The sequence below is a fragment of the Oncorhynchus clarkii genome, chromosome 11 (assembly GCF_045791955.1).
Source record: "Oncorhynchus clarkii lewisi isolate Uvic-CL-2024 chromosome 11, UVic_Ocla_1.0, whole genome shotgun sequence".
NCBI lineage: Eukaryota > Metazoa > Chordata > Actinopteri > Salmoniformes > Salmonidae > Oncorhynchus > Oncorhynchus clarkii.
Window position 1 is genome coordinate 12,141,825 of NC_092157.1, and position 22,438 is coordinate 12,164,262.

Sequence of the window (22,438 nt, forward strand, 5' to 3'; positions counted from 1 at the left end):
CAGTTGATGGATCTCAGAACACGGATGTGGAATCTGAAATCCAAGGTTTGTGTGACTCAGACTAATAGTGAATGATAGAGGTAGTCAAGAGCTTGTAGTGCTCTTCTCTCCACTCACCTCAGTCCATGTAGCATCGTTGGTGCCGGCCACACAGAGACGGATCAAATGCCCGAAGAAGACATTACACATCCGTTGATCAGTAAAAAATTTGACGAATTTCGACTTTGTCTGTCTTATCTCTGCAAGCCCTCTAAGTATGAACCCATAGAAGAACCCTTGTCCCGATCCGTTTTGGATGGATACTAAATCGTCACCAGCCTCTTTATCCATTATTTCGTGTACCTCGTTCTTATCATCCTGATTTGGAATTCAATAAAAAGCTGCTATTCAGATTCAGAGATCTTATCGTAACATTGATTTATTTTTTTGTATTGAGATTGCTCTGCCGCACAGGTTATGATAATACCTTCGGAAAGATGAGGCAATTGCTAGGCTCCATTCATTTAATACCATACCTTTTAACCCTACTGTGATGGCTCATCCTTCTGAAAGGGCTGGAGAGGTCAAAGCAATGGCAGGACCAGTAACCTGCTTGGCCCAGTGCTTCCTCTCCTATTCCCATAGAAAATGTTTCTTAACTAGGCCCTGGATGTTGCTTTGGGGGCCTTGAGAACCACCCGAAAAGGTAGCAGGAGCGTTTCTGGCAAATGTACAAACTGATGCGACCCGCCTGGGAAAAGTAATAATGGGGAAGCCCTGGATTGGCCCACTACCTGCCAATAAAAGCATACTGTACCGGTCAATGGCCACAACAGCAATAGGCTAAAGCACATAACTGCAAACCGGCTTAGTTTGAAATGCCATCAAGCTCAGTTTAACCCTAGTTAAAAAAGCTTCTGCTGTACAGAATGGTGTGTCTGCCTTCCAAGTTTCAGTATTTATTCTCTCTTCCTCAAGCTTCATGTCAATGTCATTTCAGCTGCTGTCCCTCTCCCCCCGATATCGGATGATTTTATCCCAGGTATGTTTTACATCTCCTCTTAATGAAATGTGACAAGAACAATTATACGTCACATGCTATGTCATAGCAATGGCTTGCACAACATGTTATAATAAATCACAAAATAGGCTCTTTTACATACTCGTACTGTAACCGAGTGGCACAGCGGTCTAAGTCACTGCATCTCAGTGCAAGAGGCGTCACTACAGTTCCTGGTTCGAATCCAGGCTGTATCACATCCGGCCGAGATTGGCAGTCCCGTAGGGCGGCACACAATTGGCCCAGAGTCATCCGGGTTTGGCTTGGGTAGGCTTAAATAAGAATTTATTATTAACTTGCCTAGTTATATAAAGGTTCAATAAATGTAAAAAAAAATATATATATATATATATATATTTTCATTAGATGTGCATCTCTCCCGTTTTTAAGATTATTAGATACAGTACCAGTCAAAAGTTTGGACACACCTACTCATTCAAGGGTTTTTTCTTTAGTTTTACTATTTTCTACATTGTAGAATAATAGTAAAGACATCAACTATGAAATAACACATATGGAATCATGTAGTAACCTAAAAACTGTTAAACAAATCATAATATATTTGAGATTCAAATTAGGTCATCAGATGCAGCACTCCTTGGTCAAATAGCCCTTACTCAGCCTGGAGGTATATTTTGGGTCATTGTCCTTTTGAAAAATAAATTATAGTCCCACTAAGCGCAAAGCAGATGGGATGGCGTATTGCTGCAGAATGCTGTGGTAGCCATGCTGGTAAATAAATCGTGTTAGTGTCCCCAGCAAAGCACCATCATACCATCTCCTCCATGCTTCACGGTCTGAATCACACATGCAGAGATCATCCAGTCACCTACTCGGCGTCTCACAAAGACACAGCAGTTAGAATAAAAAATATCACATTTGGACTCGGACCAAAGAATCGTTTTCCACCAGTCTAATGTCCATTGCTTGTATTTCTTGACTCACACGCAGTCTTCTCTGAACAGTTGATGTTGAGATGTGTCTGTTACTTAAACTCCGTGAAGCATTTATTTGGGCTGAGTTTTCTGAGGCTGTTAACTCTCTAATGAACTTATCCTCTGCAGCAGAGGTAACTCTTTGTCTTCCTTTCCTGTGGCGGTCCTCGTGAGAGCCACTTTCATCATAGAGCTTGATGGTTATTGTGACTGCACTTGAAGAAGCTTTCAAAGTTCTTGACATTTTCCGTATTGACTGACCTTCATGTCTTAAATTAATGATGGACTGTCGTTTCTCTTTGCTTATTTGAGCTGTTCTTGCCATAATATGGACTTGGTCTTTTACCAAATAGGGCCATCTTCTGTATACCACCACTACCCTGTCACAAGACAACTGGCTGAAAAATGCATTAAGAAGGAAAGAAATTTCACAAATTAACTTTTAACAAGGCACAACTGTTAATTGAAACAACTACCTCATGAAGCTGGTTGAGAGAATGCCAAGAGTGTGGAAAGCTGTCATCGAGGCAAAGGGTGTAGACTTTTGGAATCATGTAGTAACCAAAAAAAAGTGTTAAACAAATCAAAATATTTTATATTTGAGATTCTTCAAAGTCGACACCCTTTGTCTCTGACAGCTTTCCACACTCTTGGCATTCTCTCAACCAACTTGAAGAATCTCAAATATAAAATATATTTTGAGTTGAACACTTTTTTTTTTGGTTGGTTACTACATGTTTCCAAATGTGTTATTTAATAATTTCGATGTCTCCACTATTATTCTACAATGTAGAAAATAATAAAAAAAAAGAAAAACACTGCAATGAGTAGGTGTGTCCACTTCTGTCTGGTACTGTATATATTTATGATTATTTTTTGCTCAGAACTTGGGGGGGCCAAAGAAAACCACAGGCCGCCAGTGGTGGAACCCTGGCCTAGGGCTGTTCAGCATGCAAAATGACATGTAGATCAATGACACTCAACACAGTTGTGGAACCCTGGCCTAGGGCTGTTCAGCATGCAAAATGACATGTAGATCAATGACACTCAACACAGTTGTGGAACCCTGGCCTAGGGCTGTTCAGCATGCAAAATGACATGTAGATCAATGACACTCAACACAGTTACATGCTTAGTTCCACTCTGAAGGAGAGGATGCACCAGTTGTCACAAAAGATGACTCATTTTTAGGTAGGCGGAAAGTAATATAAGCAAAACATTTTAACGTTTGAGTCGATTTTCTGACCACTACATTTGGATCGGTTTGGGGTCAGTGGGACCGATACGATTGCATCTTAAACATTTTGAATCCAGAGTCGTTACATCCCTACTACTTATCGTACCGGTACCCTTATAAGCTGCTCTGTGTTTTAGCATGATAGTTAACGTTCTTAAATGTTCTGTCCTGTCTCTCCTTAGATGATAGTAGAGATGAAGCAACACATCCTTATGGTTAGTATGTCTCCATTTTGTTTTACCATGTGTCTTTAACTCATTCATACTTACATGAGTCTGTTTTGCATTTATTTTTTAGGGGATGAAAACAATGCCATTGACACGAAAGGAGGTGAGATTCAGAATGTTTTGATTATTCATTGGCCACATACTCTTCTACTCTCCTTCCTTGCCTTCTCCTTGGTTAACTGGTCTTAACTGTAACCTTGCACTGAATACTACTGTATATTTTCAGAATTGGTTGAGAAGGCACAGCCACAGCAGACAGTAGGTAAGCTACAGTACTGATTCTACATTTCAACGTTTCAATATGACCATTGGTGATGGTGTGTTTATTAGACGTTGTGAATGGTCTGTGTCCACTTAGTGTATTTATGACCTGTTTTATTTGCTTGTCTTGCAGAAGAGTCAAAGCAATACAACAACCAACCAGGCTCCTACAACAACCAACCAGGCTCCCCGGAGACAAAGGAAACAGGTGCATGCATGCACACACACTCTGTCTCACACACAACACACACCAATGGAATATCTTAGATAAGTCCCCAATCTTACATATGGCACTGAAATCTAATCTTTAGTACAACTGCGATACAATGCAGAGGCTGAATCAGTCCCAGAACCGGAGGCTGACGTGGAACCAGAGGTGGAATCTGTCCCGGAACCGGAGGCTGACGTGGAACCAGAGGTGGAATCTGTTCCGGAACTGGAAGCTGAATTTGTTCCAGAACTGAAAGGTTAGGAGTATAACACGTGTTATACCATAGTCTCAAACCATTGCTTTTTAAAGGAACATTCTCACTTAGAGCTCCTGTGAATAGTGTTGATTTCTTACTGTAAGTGCAGTGTACCTGCTCACCTGTACGTGTGGATTGTAGCTGAGGAGCCAGTGGTGGTAGAGGACAAAACACCATAGGGAGATTCAGAACGTCGGCACACCAACAACACACGTTCACGCTTCATTCTCAGTAAACATTTGTGGCGGATGTTTTTTTGGGGTGGTTCCCATAGCTGCTGCAGCATCCCCTGAAGGAAAAACCAATTTAAAAAATTGTCACTTGTTGACATTTAATGAGTTGGCTGTAAGATGTTCAATAGACGTGTATCACTACATGACTAGGTATCAAAGTCACACAGTTCCTCTTAAATAAGCCTTGACTGATAAACCGGCCCGTAAGTACCCTCTTGTGGTCATTAACTGCAAGGACAATGTTGTGGTGTGAGGAACCCTGCCTACACAGCAGTAGGGGAAAAACCCACTGGTCTGAAGATGAAGTGTGGAGTGCACTTTAAAAAGCCCCCCAGATCCCTGGCCTATCCAATGTCATGAAAAAACCGACCTCTACAATGTCAAGTGTCTATTATTGCAGAGTGTTTGTAATGCTATGTATTGGTCAGTGAGAGACTTTGAAGGCACCAGTCGGCCATATTGGCCCTCCCCAGAACAAGCAAGAATGACCTTAAGAATGAATGGAATTCTACATTATTTCTATTAAATGTTTCAAGGACAAAATGACATGTATTTTTTGTTTTGGGTGAAGTGGGTACCGTAATATTAGAACTTTCAAAAAAATATACTTTGAGGAAAATGTTTTATTATTTACATATATAATTTTTATGTTTAGCTCACATAATATAATTTAAAAGTAGGGTGTCTGTAATAAAATAAACATGGCAAAAACCAATGTAGACATTAATAAATGCATTTCATGGTAGGGGAGTGCCAAGATGGAGGCTTCAGCACAGTCATCTAGTGTATACTATATATAAATCATTGGTTTGCTGCTGTTGGCGTTATTGTTTACTTTACTGTGTTGGTGGACACCAGTTTATTCTCAATATAATCCTTTATATAAAACTTTGTTTTTTTCCAAGAAAATCATTATGCTTTTTAAACCAGATCTGTTCTTGGGGCTTAAATGTGTCTTTCTTTATAAGAACTATTGAAAATCTTGTAATGTTTTTTTATACCATACTTTAGTTACATGGATCTGAAAATCTTTAATCAATATTTGTTATTTGTGCTGCCACAGTATGTTGCTAGCATTAATTTGTCTAGCTGTCATTTTCTTCCCTTTGTATATCTTTCAGAAAATGCTGAGGACCAGCCCAAGGATAAGCTTAAAGAAAAAGGTAATTGCTTATTTTATCTATATTTTTATGGCGGAGCTTTACAGAAGCAAGATAGCAATGGGTGGTCGACCCTCCTGGAGAGCTAGGGTTTTGATCCACCGCTACTGACGCACCTACTAATTCTCCTCCTCGGGGACCTTGATTTACTGAATCGGGTGTTTAAGTGTAGCAAAATCGTGCACACGCCGAAGCTCTGCAGGAGGGTTGTTCACATCCGTACTGTAGTTATTGTCCTCCGTCGACATTACGCTGTGTCAGTCGTTTAATTGTGAATACCGATGTCATTGAAATGAGTCACAATGAGGAAGTGACTTCAGAGTAGAAAATAACCGTGATTACAGTGTGCTCTGCCATTTTCACTGAGAAACTGCATACAATAGTCACATGCTGAGGTTGCAGCCACACACAATTTTTTTTTGTTAAACCTTTATTTAACTAGGCAAGGCAGTTAAGAACAAATTCTTATTTACAATGATGGCCTAGGAACAGTGGGTTTAACTACCTTGTTCAGGGGCAGAACGAGAGATTTTTACCTTGTCAGCTCGGTGATTTGATCTAGCAACCTTTCGGTTACTGGCCCAACGCTCTAACCACTAGGCTACCTGCCGCCCCTGGTTGGAATGGTTGGTTGGAATGATCCAACCAAACCCTCAGTGAGGTTCTGTTCTTCGTTTCAGCCAAAAAGAAGAAGCCCAAACTCCTGAATAAATTTGAGAAAACGATCAAGACGGAGATTGACGCTGCTGAGAAGTTACGTAAAAAGGTAGTCTGGTGTTGTCCTCTTTATAAGCCTGTGCAAGGTTTTTAATGAACATGTTATTATCTTGAAAGTAAATGGCTGAATCAATGCTGATCTGTTGTCTTGTTTCACCACCCAGGGGAAAGTGGAAGAGGCTGTCCGGGCTTTTGAAACTCTAGTGCTGCAGTATCCTCAGAGTCCCAGATGTCGCTATGGGAAAGCCCTGGTGAGAACGACGTCTCAATTTTCCTGGTTTATTTTGAACTGGTCAAACAATTTGTAACCGTTTAACACTTAGTGTTTTACACTTTAACAAAACACTTAAAAACTGTATACTATGAGCATAAACAAATTGCACCCATGTACAAATAGGGAAAATACCTGAAATGTTGTAGGGCTCATTGTGTGTGTGCTATGTGAGTTCAGGCTGAGGATGGCCTGGCAGAGAAGATGCTCAGCAACGACATGCTGCAGAAAGCCATCGGCACATACAAGGAGGCGTCAGAGCTGCCTAACGCCACACCTGACCTCATCAAGGCCACACTGAAGAAACGGGCTGAGCGTCAGCAGTTCCTCGGTAATACACAGGTCCCAGCATGCTGGAGTGACCGCGCGCGCACGCACACAAACACATATTTTTGAAGGGAGAGAGGATATTATATTGTCCATTTCTCCTGTGTACTTAGTTTGAATACCAGTTTGGACTCGGATGAATAGAAAAGGGGTTGTAGTGGTTGTCTTTCTCATGTAGATTTAATTGATTATATATTTTTTATAACTGAGATTTCTGGGTAGTCTGGTTGTACATAGGGTGACTCTCCCCCCCCCCCCCCCCCCCCCTCTCTCTCTCTGGTGTAGGTCGTATGAGGGGTGCCTTGGCCACGTTGGAGAAACTGGTACAGATCTTCCCTGAGGACATGGCCCTGAAGAACGATCTGGGCGTGGCCCACCTGCTCATCGGAGACAACAACAGTGCCAAGAGGGTCTACGAGGAGGTGAGCCAAAGACGTCACCATATTGGTGAAACAATGTGTAGAAAATGGATTGCTATTGTGTTGCACTTTTTCACCCATGTCTGTGCTTCAGCAAACACAACTGAAATGTGATCGTAATTTGCAAGATTACAAGTAAATTAAATGTGGCCACTTTCAGTAGGGAAGCTTCAATGAGTGTTATTGTTTGATTAACAATTGATTTTGAATGATGTTTCCCCGGTAGGTGTTGGCCACTGCACCAAGTGACGGCTTTGCTAAAGTCCATTACGGCTTCATCCTCAAATCAGAAAACAAGATAGCAGAGAGCATCCCATTCCTCAGGGTAAGTACTGTGTGTTTTATAAATAATACATGAATCATGATCACACATATTCAAACCACTCTTCTGATTCTGAACCCCCTCTCTCTGCACTGAACCCCCCCATCTCTGCACTGAACCCCCCCATCTCTGCACTGAACCCCCCCATCTCTGCACTGAACCCCCCCATCTCTGCACTGAACCCCCCATCTCTGCACTGAACCCCCCCATCTCTGCACTGAACCCCCCCATCTCTGCACTGAACCCCCCCATCTCTGCACTGAACCCCCCCTCTCTGCACTGAACCCCCCCTCTCTGCACTGAACCCCCCCTCTCTGCACGGAACCCCCCCCTCTCTGCACTGAACCCCCCTCTCTGCACTGAACCCCCCCCTCTCTGCACTGAACCCCCCCTCTCTGCACTGAACCCCCCCTCTCTGCACTGAACCCCTTCTCTCTGCACTGAACCCCCTCTCTCTGCACTGAACCCCTTCTCTCTGCACTGAACCCCTTCTCTCTGCACTGAACCCCTTCTCTCTGCACTGAACCCCTTCTCTCTGCACTGAACCCCCTCTCTCTGCACTGCAGGATGGTTTGGAATCAGGAGACCCTGGCACAGACGACGGCAGGTTTTACTTCCACCTCGGAGACGCTTTACAGAGAATGGGAGACGACAGTGTGAGTTAAGATCAAACTCAGACACCAAGCTTACACCAATACTGACTCAACACCAGCAGTATTCACTAGAGTAACTTCACTTTGTATGGTAACAGTATGACTTCTTGTGATTACTCTTTTTCTTCTGACAATAAGAAATAACAGAGCATTTGAAAATACTGTGTGAGTTCCAATGTGTTGGTTTTTGAATACTACATGCACCATGGTCTTCTCCTTTCTCAGGCCTACAAGTGGTATGAGAGAGGGCACCAGAGAGGTCACTTTGCCTCCGTATGGCAGCGATCTCTTTATAATGTGGACGGTCTCAAAGCCCAGCCGTGGTGGACGCCCAAGGACACTGGATATATGGATCTAGTCAAGGTACTGATGATGGTAGATGTGATAATGTCTCAGCTGGTTGTCTTTTTCTCTCTGCTAGTTGATTGATCAATGTCACAGAGTTCAATAAAGCCTAGAGAGATTACTTCCTCTCTGTTCCATTGATCACTTCTGTGACAGCGTGGGCAGCGACATCTGAAGAACGATCTGGCTTTAATGGTCGTTCTTCCCCTGAGCAAGGCAGTTAACCCACTGTTCCCCGGGCGCCGAAGACCTGGATGTCGATTATGGCAGCCCCCCCCCCCCCCCCCCCCCCACACACCTCTCTGGTTCAGAGGGGTTGGGTTAAATGCGGAAGACACATTTCTGTTGAATGCATTGTTATACAACTGACTAGGTATCCCCCTTTCTATAATGTAATCTTATAATCTCCACCTGGCACAGCCAGAAGAGGACTGGCCACCCCTCGGAGCCTGGTTCCTCTCTAGGTTTCTTCCTAGGTTCCTGCCTTTCAAGGGAGTTTTTGCTAGCTGTGTGCTTCTGCATTGCTTGCTCTTTGGGATTTTAGGCTGGGTTTCTGTATAGCACTTTGTGACAACTGCTTAAAAAGGGCTTTATAAAATATATTTGATTGATTGAATATAGAGGGCTGCCTGCGTCTTAAAGTAGCTTTCTTCTTCGTTCGAGTTTTGAACGGGCATAAAGCTGACCATGTATCCCCTTTGCTGTACCTGGGGAAGACCGTAGAAATATACTAACGTGTCCTAACTCTGTCTATGGAACAGACCCTGGAGAGGAACTGGAGGATCATCAGGGACGAGGCCCAGTCTGTGATGGATAGAACCACTGGCCTCTTTGTTCCAGAGGAGGAGAACCTCAGAGAAAAAGGGGAGTGGGGCCAGTTCACCCTCTGGCAGCAAGGTAAAGCAATCAAACCCTTCACAACTAGCACCTGGCAAGTTCCTATCGTACAAATACACTGAACTTAATTGAAATAAAAAGGTGCCTTAGGATTAGGGGTTAGTGGTGTCTGAACCTGGCCTCTATTTCCTTGTTTCTCTCTCCTGGTCATGCAGGCAAGAAGGCAGGGGAGTCCTGCCGCAGTGTTCCAAAGACCTGTGGCCTGTTGGAGCGCTACCCAGAGGCTACAGGCTGCAAGAGAGGACAGGTAGGTCACCCCTCCGCAGACGTGACTGACATGCCAACTATTAGGCATCACGCCAGCCAGCACTGCTGTAGAGCAGGAGATGGACAGACAGTCTGGCCCTGCAGGCTCCTACTGGAAATGGATGGAGTTATAAAGGCACTATGCTGCACTCACTGCAATTTATTTCAATTTCTGTTGCAAAAATAGGAAATGTTTGTATTTTGTGAATGTGGTTGGCCAACGTGCCTTTAAGCTAATAGTGAAATTATTTTTTTAAACATACTTAATTTTAATACTTTAAATTCAGATGTGTTCACTTTCTCTGGGTGTATGACCGCCCCGCTCTCGCTCTGTCTCTCTGGGCTCCAGATCAAGTTCTCGGTGATGCAGCCCGGTACTCACGTCTGGCCCCACACGGGGCCCACCAACTGTCGCCTGCGCATGCACCTGGGCCTGGTCATCCCCAAGACGGGCTGCAAGATCAGGTGCACCAACGATACCAGGTAACACCTTCCACTGCCATCAACGTCAAGCCTTTTTACATCTAATAACATCACCCACTTGTTCGTTTTTGGTACAGTGTGAGACTTACCATAGGAGTGCTCAGTACCTAATATCACTCAAGACTAAGTATTGCTGCAAAATGTCTTTAACGTTATCTTGTCTGATCTTGTGGACTGTAAGTCTTTGCATCCATAGCTCCGCCTATGAATTTGAGTGGTTACGTTTCCCCAGCCCCATCCCTCAGCTTTATACCAAACTAACTGGAGGAGCTGCCATTGGACTTATAAACTCATCCATGTGGCTTCATTAACAGAAAGGCTATGGTTTGTTTTGTGTTCTCTTCCAGGGCTTGGGAGGAGGGGAAAGTGCTCATCTTTGATGATTCCTTTGAGCATGAGGTGTGGCAGGACGCCGACAGTTACCGGCTCATCTTCATCGTGGACGTGTGGCACCCCGAGCTCACCCAGTACCAACGGCAGACTCTATCCCCCATTTAGACTGTCCGACAGACTGACTGACAGGTCCAAGGTATCTGTCAACCCATTCCCTCACAAGTATTGACACCACAGCCAGCCATTTTAGGTCAAATGGGACAATTGTGACACTTGCCTCTGCTCAGTCCAGGGTGCCATTTTGGCTCCATCTTGAAGAGTTACTAAAGGCCCTCTCAGATTGGAAAAAGCCTTACAACGACCCTTGGGAACACTGACTGCTAACTGTGGTACTCGCCAAATAGGTTTTTAGGCATAAATGTGATTTTTTTTATATAACGTTAAGGTGTGGGTTGAATATCACGTAGGTTGTGTTGTAAATTTGTCACAAGTGCATTTTTGTTTTCATTAGGGAACCGAAGTGCTATATTGATTGATTGTAATACAGACACACTGCTTATTAGGCCATTCCAATTTCACTTGTAGGATTTTCGCATGTCTCTTTGGATCAATGGATAGGAAATCACAATGCCAAGAATGTTTTTATTGCAGAATTAATATTGCCAAGAATCTTGACTGATACATCTTATTTTTGTACGCTAACAATATACACTATTTTGAACTGCGCCTTGACCTAGGAGCGCACACACATTCTACTCAACAGGTTTGTCTTTTGGCATTTGACATCTTACAATGTGTGTATTTACATTCTTAAATGTGTCAAATATGAACATGTGACTGAAGGCATGTATTTGTCAGATACATAAACATTTTATGTTTTATAAAATTACAATTTCCCTGTGTAAAACTTCAGCAGGAGCATGTTGACTCTATGCAAGACTTGTCACACGGCATTCCATACCTTGGTCAAATACTTCCGCTGCGCTTAATTTAGTTTGCCTTGTACAATGGAGCCAATGGAACAGTCCCTAAAAGGAGAACCCCAGGCTAAATCAAGCATAAGCTTGAAAGTATTGGACCCAGGTCTACTCCATTCCATGTATAGCAGAGCTGATTAGAGGGGCTTTGCCTGACCAATGTTGTTGATATTCAAAAGAAAAATGCCAAAGCATGTTCTTCTAGATATGTTATTTAATCATTCTCTATGAGCATTGGTAGTCAGCTTCACTGCAGCAATGAAATGCACCTCTCCGGTGTATGTGACAATAAAACATATATATCATGTCCAAATCAGACCGGTGGTATTATGCAGCGTTCATGTGCTATTAGAAACTCTGGACCGACAAATTCTTGGTAATCCCAGGGACTCGTCAAAACTACGAGTTTGAGTTCCCAAACTGTTCATAATGAGCTTCCAAGTGAGAAATATGTGTGGGGAAACTTGGCTAACATAATTTTACCCCTACTTCAGAGGAGCATGTGAACACACAATCCAAAGGGATGGAGTCAAAACCTTAGGCTCATTGGATTGCCTTTCAACATGGTCATTGGTGTCTTGGGGGTATTTGTGGTTATCAGTTTGTGTTATGACGATGACACATTCAAGCCATCTCCTCCATGCTTCAAATGATTCCCTTAGTTACAAGGGTAACAAATCCAGCACCTTTACAATGCCACATTGTTTGAGACTTCACCTTTTGTGGTCCTCTGTTATGAAGTGCTATCACTCATCTTAGGAAGTGAATACTTTTATGGTGTTGAAATCACTGAGCTGTTGAAACTGGCCTGCCAAATAAGTCATGTTTCTTTCAATTCTATTTTGTGTGTTGTAATCAGTTACTATTAAGAATTGTAAAGCTTTTTTTTTTTCCAGTAAATTAAACAATTTGGTCAAAATGGTGTCACGTGATCAGAATGTTGTGTAGTTTCATTAAATACATAGGTAGCTTAATTTGTATATTGTAACGCTGAGTCCTCTCATTTGAAATTCTACTCCTTTGTGTGATTTTCAATGACAACCTGAACATTCACGTAATTAGCACACAACTAAAAATGTTTTTTTCTATACATTCTTTTAAAGATTACTTAAATACATTGCAGTTCGATGGAGGTCACACTGATAGTGCAGTGGCCCTGATAAATATACAATCTTGAAATATATTGACTTTCATAGAAACGACATCCAGTTTGGCATTTAACTCGGTCAGTCAGTCCCTCCTAGTGGTACTGGTAACACTGACATTCGTTTAATCATTCTACTCCTATCAGAATTGATTTGGATGGCTGATGACGGACAGGTCTGCCAGTGAAAGTGGATGGCACAGCTTTTGAAGGTCCTGATCTGAAACTGCCACTGGCTCAGAGTCAAGAGATGAGAGGTTTTCAGTACAGCAGCTCCATGTGAACAAGGGTTTAGGGTCTCCTTTTCGAGTCAGTTTTTGACTTTCTCAAAGTTCAGATTTAGGTTTTGGAGTCAGTGGGGTTGGAATCCTAATGAGAGGGGTTTGGATCCAATGTGGACGGACAGGAGAGATCAGTCCAGAGCCAGGAGTGGCTGTGCCGTGTTCTCCCTGTCTCCTTGTCGTAGGGTACCAGGCTCCACGGCTGACTGGGACCTGAGAACAACAACAGTAAGAGATGGTCATTTCCTGTAAGACACAGGTGGGCTACTATAAGCAGTATAATGGAGAAAGTCCATCAGGGGCCATGTCTGAACACAAACTGAAAACCAACCATTTTGGGGGGAAATCCAGATTAGGAAAAGTGCACACTGCCAATGGTAAAATGCATGATGTAATACCCCTCGTCCATAATCACTCCTCCCTGTGCTCTTCTCTACCCTCATTTTCATGCGTCATCACAAAGCCTCTGTGTTCTTGTCTCCTTTAGCTACCAGGAAGTACTTATAACATGCTAGGTTATGACTGGTCCATTAAAGATGACCTTAATGACCCAGCTGAGGAGGGAAATCCGATGGGGCTAAGACTAAATCCCTACTCCGTGCTGTTTAACACCAGTGGGGAGCTTAGCTCTCCTCTCATCTCCCTTTGTAAGCCCACTGATTTAAAATCACCAGCTGGTGGAAATGGAGCCTACCCAGAACTCTCTCTGCTAAGGAAAGGAAGGAAGGAAGGAAGGACAGACAGAAAGACAAACAGTGGCACAAACATGTCCTTCTGTCTCCTGTCCTGTCGCATTGAGAGTACTGAGATATTTAGATATTCCAAAATTAGCTTTGTTTAATATCTATCAGATTTAACATGATAAATATAGTATTAAATAGAATGTTTTCAATTCTGCCTCAAATATGTAGTTGAATGCGACTCTCAAAATGAAATGCTTATGTCAGTGAAAGGTTCCAATTCACATTATATCTCAATGTAGAAGTATAGCTTATAAGGCTTAATAAAGCTGCTCCATAATCCTTTATAAAACCTACATAGAGCTTCACGGATCATGTACACCCCATTTTTGCCCTCAGAATATCCCTAAATTTGTTGGGGCATGAACTCTACAAGGTGTCGAAAGCTTCCATAGGAATGCTGGCCCATGTTGACTCCAATGATTCCCACAGTTGTGTCAAGTTGGCTGGATGTCCTTTGGGTGGTGGACCATTCTTGATACACACGGGAAACTGTTGTGTGAAACCCAGCAATGTTAGTTCTTGACACACTCAAACTGGTGCGCCTGGCACCTACTACCATACCCCGTTCAAAGGCACTTAAATCTTTTGTCTTGCCCATTCGCCCTCTGAATGGCACACATACACAATCCATGTCTCAAGGCTTAAAAACCCTTCATCTTCTTTGGGATCGGTGTCCCTTCCATGGGAAGGTTGAGCTAACGTAGGCTAATGTGATTAGCATGAGGTTGTAAGTAACAAGAACATTGCCCAGGACACAGACATATCTGATATTGGCAGAAAGCTTAAATTCTTGGGGGCCAGAAGGAGTGTGGTATATGGCTAATATACCACGGCTAAGGGCTGTTCTTATGCATGGTGGAGTGCCCTATGGCTATTATAAGCTGGTTACCAATGTAATTGTAGCAGTAAAAATAAATGATTTGTCATACCCGCGGTATATGGTCTGATATACCACAACCCTCAGCCAATCAGCATTCAGGGCTCGAACCACCCAGTTTATAATGAATTATATAGCAGGGTCTCTACATCTGGAGCTTATCAAATCGTAGCAAAATTCTACTAGTCAGTATAATCAGTGAGATGAGTTTATTCTGCCATCTTGTTTCTGGGAGGATGTCCTTCACTGGTCATTAGCAGCCTTACTCTATCTTACATCTGTCAGGCCCTTCTGCTGCACAGCCTTGCAGGACTACAGGCAAAATGGCCTACTTAGTCCACACTGGAGCAAAACAGCGGCAATCAAAGGCTAACAAGCCCTCCTTGATCTAATCATAGAACATTAGGCATATCCAACCAACCCAGAAACGACCCAATCTTCAATAATCTGTTTTATCCATCTGATCGCTGCATCCAGTGGCTCATGCCATCTCATTGCTCATGACCACTATGATAACAGGATGCACTAATGACAATGATGACCAATAACAGGCAAGCATTTCCAGTATCCCTCATCAATGGTTGTCACTATTGGGCCAAGCTACAAAGCCAGTCGTATGGCAGCTTCTCCAAACAAATCAGATTTTAAAAGAAAACCTCAACCATACCCCTAACCATGTGCCTCACCCTAACCATTAAATGAAGGACTAAAAGCTAATTTCCATGCTAATACATTTTCATAATATAGTCAATTTTGACTTTGCAGCTTGGCCATATAGTGTGAACCCTAATCTAATCAATCAACATGATGAACGGGAGCTGGTTCATGTTCTCTGCACCAACCACCCATCTACGCCCCATTCCCTCCAGTTGTCATCCCCTGTGTTATCGTGGCAAGAGAATGTGACTGGGGATCCCTGGGATTGAAGCAGACACTAGCTGGGGTCAGGAAGAGGGTCTTATATGTGCTTTTTTTAATTAAATCAATTCCGAGGAGCCCGCTCTCCCGAGACCTGATCTTACATGGCTTTCTGTTGATTGCAGATGGGAGAGATTCTGCATGCTTTTTAGATGTCTCTCTCTTCTCTCAAAGATGTTCTGTTTTCCCATTGCTTTAGGACAAAGCGTCCATCTACAGTACTGTATACTGTATTCATTCATGCTCAGTCTTATAGATAAGCCTTTAGCTTTTAAAAGGGCACGATGTTCAATAGCTCTGAACCTAAAAGAAATGTTACCCGGAGCCATAAACAGTACCTCTATACCTGAGGAGGTTGGGGTGGGCTTGTGGTAATGGCTGGAGCGGAATCGGTGGAATGGTATTAAATACATCAAATATGGTTTCTGTGTGTTTTGATGCCATTCCATTCCGCTCCGTTCCAGCCATTATTATGAGCCGTCCTCCCCTCAGCAGCCTCCACTGCTCTAAACATAGCTCTGGTGTAACCTTTGTGTTTCAGAGAGGAGTCTTTTTTTTTTATCTGGGGGCCGAGAATTAATGGCAAACTGCAGTGGGTCTCTGAGCTGTTTAGGAGACAGCAGTCGGAAAATCTCAAGTGTAATGACCACGTACTGAAAGGGGTAATTGTTAGGGAATACACTAGTCAGTGATCAGCCCCATAGCGGTCATTATCTGGAAGTCTTTGGACTGCGTAATTGCCCTGACAAACTTCAAACAATCGGCATGTCTATACTAACGAAGAAGAATGACCGCTCTGGATTGATCGTTTGTGTTCTCTAACTTTGTTTAGCTTTTTGTTCGTTTTCTGTACTACTATACTGTAGCTAAGGTTGCGAGGGAGGGGAATCATCCAAACATTCCATTCAATTCCCACATCCCATATATTCCCATGGATATTTTCCCGCTTGAAAATTAGTTGAATTTTGCCACCTTTTTTGTAGCTCACCTTTTCAGAAGTTTGTCGGCACATTCCTTGTCTCCGCCACCATAGTTCTCTTTGACGTGGAGGGCGTCGTAGGTGAGTGTGTACTCCGTCTCGTCGTTGTAGTTGGGCCCTAAGAGGGTCCGTGCCCAGATGCCCATGTCATACGGCGGCAGGGTGCCACCGAACTCAGACGGCAGACAATCGGGTAGAATTAACTGGTGTAAACTGTTGAGATTGTTCCCATGGAGGAAAATCTGTTGGGAAGAATCTTTATTTATCTAGGGGTTCTCATTCTATGGGAGCCCTGGCCAATACATTTCATAACTATCCACAATTCTTGTTCTCTTACTTCCCCTTTTAACCAGTGTAATTACACACCCCTCCCCAAAATAATTAAACTCTTTGAAGGAAGCTGTATTACAAAATAGCTTTTAGCTTTTCCATTGATCTAACCTGCACTACCCTGAGGAAAGGTTGAAGTACTAAATTATACATCCCCTTTGTGTCACCTTTCATTTGATTCAACTAGTAAAGGCATTTAACAACATCTCTCTATCTGGCTTCGTGTTCTACCTCTACCAGACCATTCAATAGGACTGCAACTGAGGCAGTTATAACGGAATGGATAGAAAGAAAGAGAGGGGTAGGGTTAGAGAAAGTGACCAAGCAGTGAAAAGGCAAATACCCTTTTCCTTGTCTTGTCCTTGAGGAAAGGCTTGATGATGGTGTACATGGCGTGGATGTACCAGGGCTGGTTTACAAAATGGATCCCGCCGAAGCGAGCAGGGAAGCTGTCCTGTAGTGAAGCAGGGAGGGGAAAATAGGTTGAGATACTCAAATACTGCTATATATGTTTTTCTAAATATTCTTTCAAACTCTGTTCACTCTCTTTTATTTTAGTTGCAATAGAGAGACTTTAGAAATTCAATAGCATAAGAAATATATATATATTAAATGGTAGGCTAACCCAGTCCCTCTTTCTTCTCTGTTATTATAGCTAAATTAAATGGCATTCCTTATTTTATTGAAAAGGTTTTTGACAGTACAGTAGCCTGCAGCAAAATGAACTGGGGGGAGCAGGCCAAGCGCATTGCTTAGAACGGAAGGGACAACCAGCCTGTTTGGCTAGCAACTTCAGAATATCAGAACTAAACGACTGGCTTTTGCCCAGGCTATACTGTATGCTGGAAGGATGAAATAAAACACATTTACTCATTAACATAACATTGTTAATGAAATCATGTTCATCTTTTTTTATATGTTGGCAACCATTTTATAAATGTAAAAGCCCCCGAAACAGAATAGTATTATGATTACACACTCCTAAAGGCTGCTCCTTCACACAATCATCCCCAGGTTCTCAAGCCTTGTTGCTTAAATATATTGATTATTGATTGATAGTTGATTATGAGGATTTTCCTTGCTGTTTGAAACTGTGCAAGCCATCTACAGTGTGCAGTACTGCAACAACGCATTGCTTGGACATGTCCCGTTCACACTTCCAATTGACACCTTTAATGATTGCAGTGCAAGGCCAACAATGTAGTCCCCATGACAAAACCATGTACAGTCGAAGTTTACATACACCTTACCCAAATACATTTAAACTCAATTTTTCACAATTCCTGACATTTATTCCTAGTAACAATTCCCTGCCTTAGGTGTTAGGATCACCACTTTATTTTAAGAATGTGAAATGTCAGAATAATAGTAGAGAGAGTGATTTATTTCATCACATTCCCAGTGGGTCAGAAGTTTACATACACTCAATTAGTATTTGGTAGCATTGCCTTTAAATTGTTTAACTTGGGTCAAACATTTTGGGTAGCCTTCCACAAGCTTCCCACAATAAGTTGGGTGAATTTTGGCCCATTCCTCCTGACAGAGCTGGTGTAACTGAGTCAGGTTTGTAGGCCTCCTTGCTCGCACACGCTTTTTCAGTTCTGCCCACATATTTTCTATAGGATTGAGGTCAGGGCTTTGTGATGGCCACTCCAATAAATTGACTTTGTTGTCCTTAAGCCATTTTGGCACAACTTTGGAAGTATGCTTGGTGTCATTGTCCATTTGGAAGACCCATTTGTGACCAAGCTTTAACTTCCTGACTGATGTCTTGAGATGTTGCTTCAATATATCCACATCATTTTCCTACCTCATGATGCCATCTATTTTGTGAAGTGCACCAGTCCCTCCTGCAGCAAACCACCCCCACAACATGATGCTGCCACCCACGTGCTTCACGGTTGGGATGGAGTTCTTCGGCTTGCAAGCGTCCCCCTTTTTCCTCCAAACATAACGATGGTCATTATGGTCAAACAGTTCTATTTTTGTTTCATCAGACCAGAGGACATTTCTCCAAAAAGTACAATCTTTGTCCCCATGTGCAGTGGCGGTTTTGAAGCAGTGGCCTTTTCCTTGCTGAGCGGCCTTTCAGGTTATGTCGATGTGGAAATTGTTTTACTGTGGATATAGATACTTTTGTACCTGTTTCCTCCAGCATCTTCACAAGGTCCTTTGCTGTTGTTCTGGGACTGATTTGCACTTTTCGCACCATAGTACGTTCATCTCTAGGAGACAGAACGCATCTCCTTCCTGAGCGGTATGACGGCTGAGTGGTCCCATGGTGTTTATACTTGCGTACTATTATTGGAAATTGCTCCCAAGGATGAACCAGACTTGTGGTGGTCTGCTAATTTTTTTCTGAGGTCTTGGGTGATTTCTTTTGATTTTCCCATGATGTCAAGCAAAGAGGCACTGAATTTGAAGGTAGGCCATGAAATACATCCAGGTACACCTCCAATTGACTCAAATGATGTCAAATAGCCTACTAGAAGCTTCTAAAGCCATGGCATCATTTTCTGGAATTTTCCAAGCTGTTTAAAGGCACAGTCAACTTAGCATATGTAAACTTCTGACCCACTGGAATTGTGATTATAAGTGAAATAATTTGTCTGTAAACAATTGTTGGGAAAATTACTTGTGTCATGCACAAAGTAGATAAAACTAAACAACTTAAACAACTTGCCAAAACTGTAGTTTGTCAACAAGAAATGTGTGGAGTGGTTGAAAACAAGTTTTAATGACTCCAACTTAAGCTGCCGGAGTCTCCTGTCTATTCGGGGCCCGCTGCAAGGGTCCCCAGTCCGAGGTCGGTGGCGAGGGTCGCCGCTCCAAAGGCGCCACTTAAGTGGGCCAAGACTATGGTGGAGTGGGGTCCACGTCCCGCACCAGAGCCGCCACCACGGACAGATGCCCACCCAGACCCTCCCCTATAGGTTTAGGTTTTGCGGACGGATTCTGTAGTACCTCCCTGTTTCAGACTGTTTTGTTCCGTTTCATGCCTACTGAACACAACCCTGGTTAGGCCTACCTGCAGGCCTTCGATGGCCTGTTTGAGGATGTTGGGTGTGAGCTTGGAAGCCTGCTTGAAGGAGAAGTTACTCCAGTCGATAATCAAGATGAAGCCGTTGATCTGGAGTTCTGGGTTCTCTATGAGAACCTCCAGGGAGAGGAGGATGGCTCGGAGGATGTCTGTGAAAGAGTTCCTTCACAGAGAGAGAAGGAAACATCTGATTGGGATAAAAATCCAGAACAATTCAGCTCTGTGCTGTATCAAGACTATTACAATAATTCAATGATTTTTGTTCCGGCTCTGTTCTAATGTGTCTGATCATTGACATTGTCCAGACAAGGGCTGGAGTAAAGTGTCTGGGCAAGTGAGTTTTGCTATTTTGTTCCAAACTAAATGTTCCAAAGTATTCTATCAAATCAGTATCAATCAGTAGCTAGAACACAATTGCTTATTTGATTAACAAAACAATTAGATCATAGAAGCAATTTCAGTGAGACATCACTGAAGCCATTTCAGTGAGACATCACTGAAGCCATTTCAGTGAGACATCACTGAAGCCATTTCAGTGAGACATCACTGAAGCCATTTCAGTGAGACATCACTGAAGCCATTTTACTGAGACATCACTGAAGCCATTTTACTGAGACATCACTGAAGCCATTTTACTGAGACATCACTGAAGCCATTTCAGTGAGACATCACTGAAGCCATTTCAGTGAGACATCACTGAAGCCATTTCAGTGAGACATCACTGAAGCCATCTCAGTGAGACATCACTGAAGCCATTTTATTGAGACAAATGTGCTTACTAAAATACCTGTACACTCACCTGCCTTGATCCCAGTTGGAAGCGAAAAGGATGAGTATCTTCCGGCCGTGCTGATCCGGTGTTTCTAAGACTCCTGGGAAGCCGTCCATCAGCGCCCGCTTGATTCCCGGGTCGTCCACCTTGAAGCTCTGGAACATGTCCAGGTTCTGCTGGCGGAACTGAAAGTACTGGGCCAGGAGCCGGAAGGTCTCTGCCTGGTTAAACTTGCGCGCCCGCAGAAACCTCAGGATGAAGTCGTCGTCCGTGCGCAGGAAGCCAATGTCGGGCCGCGTCACGATCATGTCGCGCACCTGCTGGATGTCTGCGTGGAGGCTGTCGGGGTTCTCGTTGAGCTCCTGACGAGCTTTCTCCGTGGTCTCCGAGCTCAGGCCCGCTTGCAAGTGAGTCATTTTTTTTGTCAAGTTCACACTCTCTATATATCTGTGTTTTGGATAACTACTATTGTTTACACCTGCTTAGGAAACAGTCTTGATTGCTGTACAGCACATTGCTGTTAGTGGCGTCTAGCCGGCACACGTGTCTCTCCAGTACAACACCTGATCTGTGTCTCCTGTAGTGTCTAGCCTAGAAAGACAGAGAAGTTTAGCATAACTGGTCCACAAGTGCACAAATCCCAGGATCCCGTTTGAAAATTAATCGCATGCATCCTTTCTCTTCTCTTCCTTAGAGTAGGCCTATAGGCTAAGCACGGATACTGAACAAAACGTAACATGCAACAATTTCAGCGATTTTACTGAGTTCATATAAAGAAATCAGTCATTTTTAATTAATTAATTAGGCCCTAATCTATGGATTTCATATGACTTGGCAAGGGCGCAGCCATGGTTGGGCCAGCCCACCCACTGGGGAGCCAGGCCCAGCCAATCAGAATAAGTTTCTCCCCACAAAAGGGCTTTATTACAGACAGAAATACAGCCAGATGTGGAGGTCCTGGGCTGGCGTGGTTACACGTTCTCTGCGGATGTGAGGCCGGTTGGACATACTGCCAAATTCTCTAAAACGACGTTGGAGGCTTATGTTAGAGAAACTAACATTAAAATTATCTGGCAACAGCTCTGTTGGACATTCCTGCAGTCAGCATGCCAATTGCATGCTCCCTCAAGGCTTGAGACATCAGTGGCATTGTGTTGTGTGACAAAACTGCACATTTTAGAGTGGCCTTACACAGGTGCACCCCAGCACAAGGTGCATCTGTGTAATTATAATGCCATTTAATCTGCAACTTGAAATGCCCACACCTGTCAGGTGGATGGATTATCTTGGCAAATGATAAATGCTCATTTGAGAGAAATAAGCTTTTTGTGCATATGGAAATTGTGTGGGATATTTTATTTCAGCTCATTAAGCATGGGACCAACACTTTACATGTTGAGTTTATATTTTTGTTCAGTATAGATAGGAGGAAGTAGCGTTTCGACCTCATATCTATTCAGTGCTGACTTGGACTGAAGTAGGTTCAGGTACTCATTTTGGGTGCCTGCACTGGTTATATTAAGGTGCAGGAGCTCCACAAGACGTTTGAGCTAATATTCTATAATGCAGGAGCTCAAGCAGTAGAGATGTTGAGGTGTGGGTACTCAGCTCCGTTGAGCTCCTGCCCAAATCAAGCACGGTATCTATTACAGGTCAAATCATGTCAGATCAGTACATATTCCACCGAAAGGGAGGAAGTTAAAATCCCTTTTTTTTCTTGTTTTTTTTTCTTCCAACAGTGCCCAGGTTTGGGACATGTATAAGGGCTGACCATTTCAATGACATACACAGACACTGGCGGGTAT

General features: G+C 43.2%; 2 protein-coding genes across 20 annotated transcripts in view; one reads left to right on the top strand and one right to left on the bottom strand.

The window, feature by feature from the left end:
- LOC139420202 (aspartyl/asparaginyl beta-hydroxylase-like) overlaps window positions 1–12,468 on the top strand; it is a 49,223-nt gene extending 36,755 nt beyond the window's left edge. For 5 of the 19 annotated variants that reach the window (XM_071170044.1, XM_071170037.1, XM_071170050.1 and 2 more), the window contains 18 exons: window positions 980–1,021; window positions 3,394–3,426; window positions 3,509–3,541; window positions 3,665–3,700; window positions 3,833–3,907; window positions 4,032–4,166; window positions 5,521–5,562; window positions 6,240–6,325; window positions 6,441–6,527; window positions 6,728–6,878; window positions 7,160–7,296; window positions 7,520–7,618; window positions 8,182–8,271; window positions 8,494–8,631; window positions 9,375–9,510; window positions 9,666–9,757; window positions 10,106–10,239; window positions 10,587–12,468. In XM_071170044.1, coding sequence (XP_071026145.1) covers window positions 980–1,021; window positions 3,394–3,426; window positions 3,509–3,541; window positions 3,665–3,700; window positions 3,833–3,907; window positions 4,032–4,166; window positions 5,521–5,562; window positions 6,240–6,325; window positions 6,441–6,527; window positions 6,728–6,878; window positions 7,160–7,296; window positions 7,520–7,618; window positions 8,182–8,271; window positions 8,494–8,631; window positions 9,375–9,510; window positions 9,666–9,757; window positions 10,106–10,239; window positions 10,587–10,737 — 1,697 coding nt within the window. In that variant the 3' untranslated portion in view covers window positions 10,738–12,468. Of the gene's footprint in view, window positions 1–3; window positions 46–979; window positions 1,022–3,393; window positions 3,427–3,508; window positions 3,542–3,664; window positions 3,701–3,832; window positions 3,908–4,010; window positions 4,167–5,520; window positions 5,563–6,239; window positions 6,326–6,440; window positions 6,528–6,727; window positions 6,879–7,159; window positions 7,297–7,519; window positions 7,619–8,181; window positions 8,272–8,493; window positions 8,632–9,374; window positions 9,511–9,665; window positions 9,758–10,105; window positions 10,240–10,586 lie in introns of all 19 variants that reach the window. The other 14 variants (XM_071170035.1, XM_071170040.1, XM_071170043.1 and 11 more) reach the window with 8 other exon arrangements.
- A 509-nt stretch (window positions 12,469–12,977) lies between these two features.
- Window positions 12,978–21,049, bottom strand: LOC139420205 (clavesin-1-like). Its single transcript, XM_071170051.1, has 5 exons — window positions 20,661–21,049; window positions 19,850–20,024; window positions 17,165–17,275; window positions 16,501–16,733; window positions 12,978–13,187 (listed from the first exon to the last, which is right to left on the bottom strand). Exons 1-5 carry the CDS (start codon window positions 21,047–21,049, stop codon window positions 13,106–13,108), a joined length of 990 nt encoding a protein of 329 aa, XP_071026152.1. The 3' UTR covers window positions 12,978–13,105.
- Window positions 21,050–22,438: the final 1,389 nt, after the last annotated feature.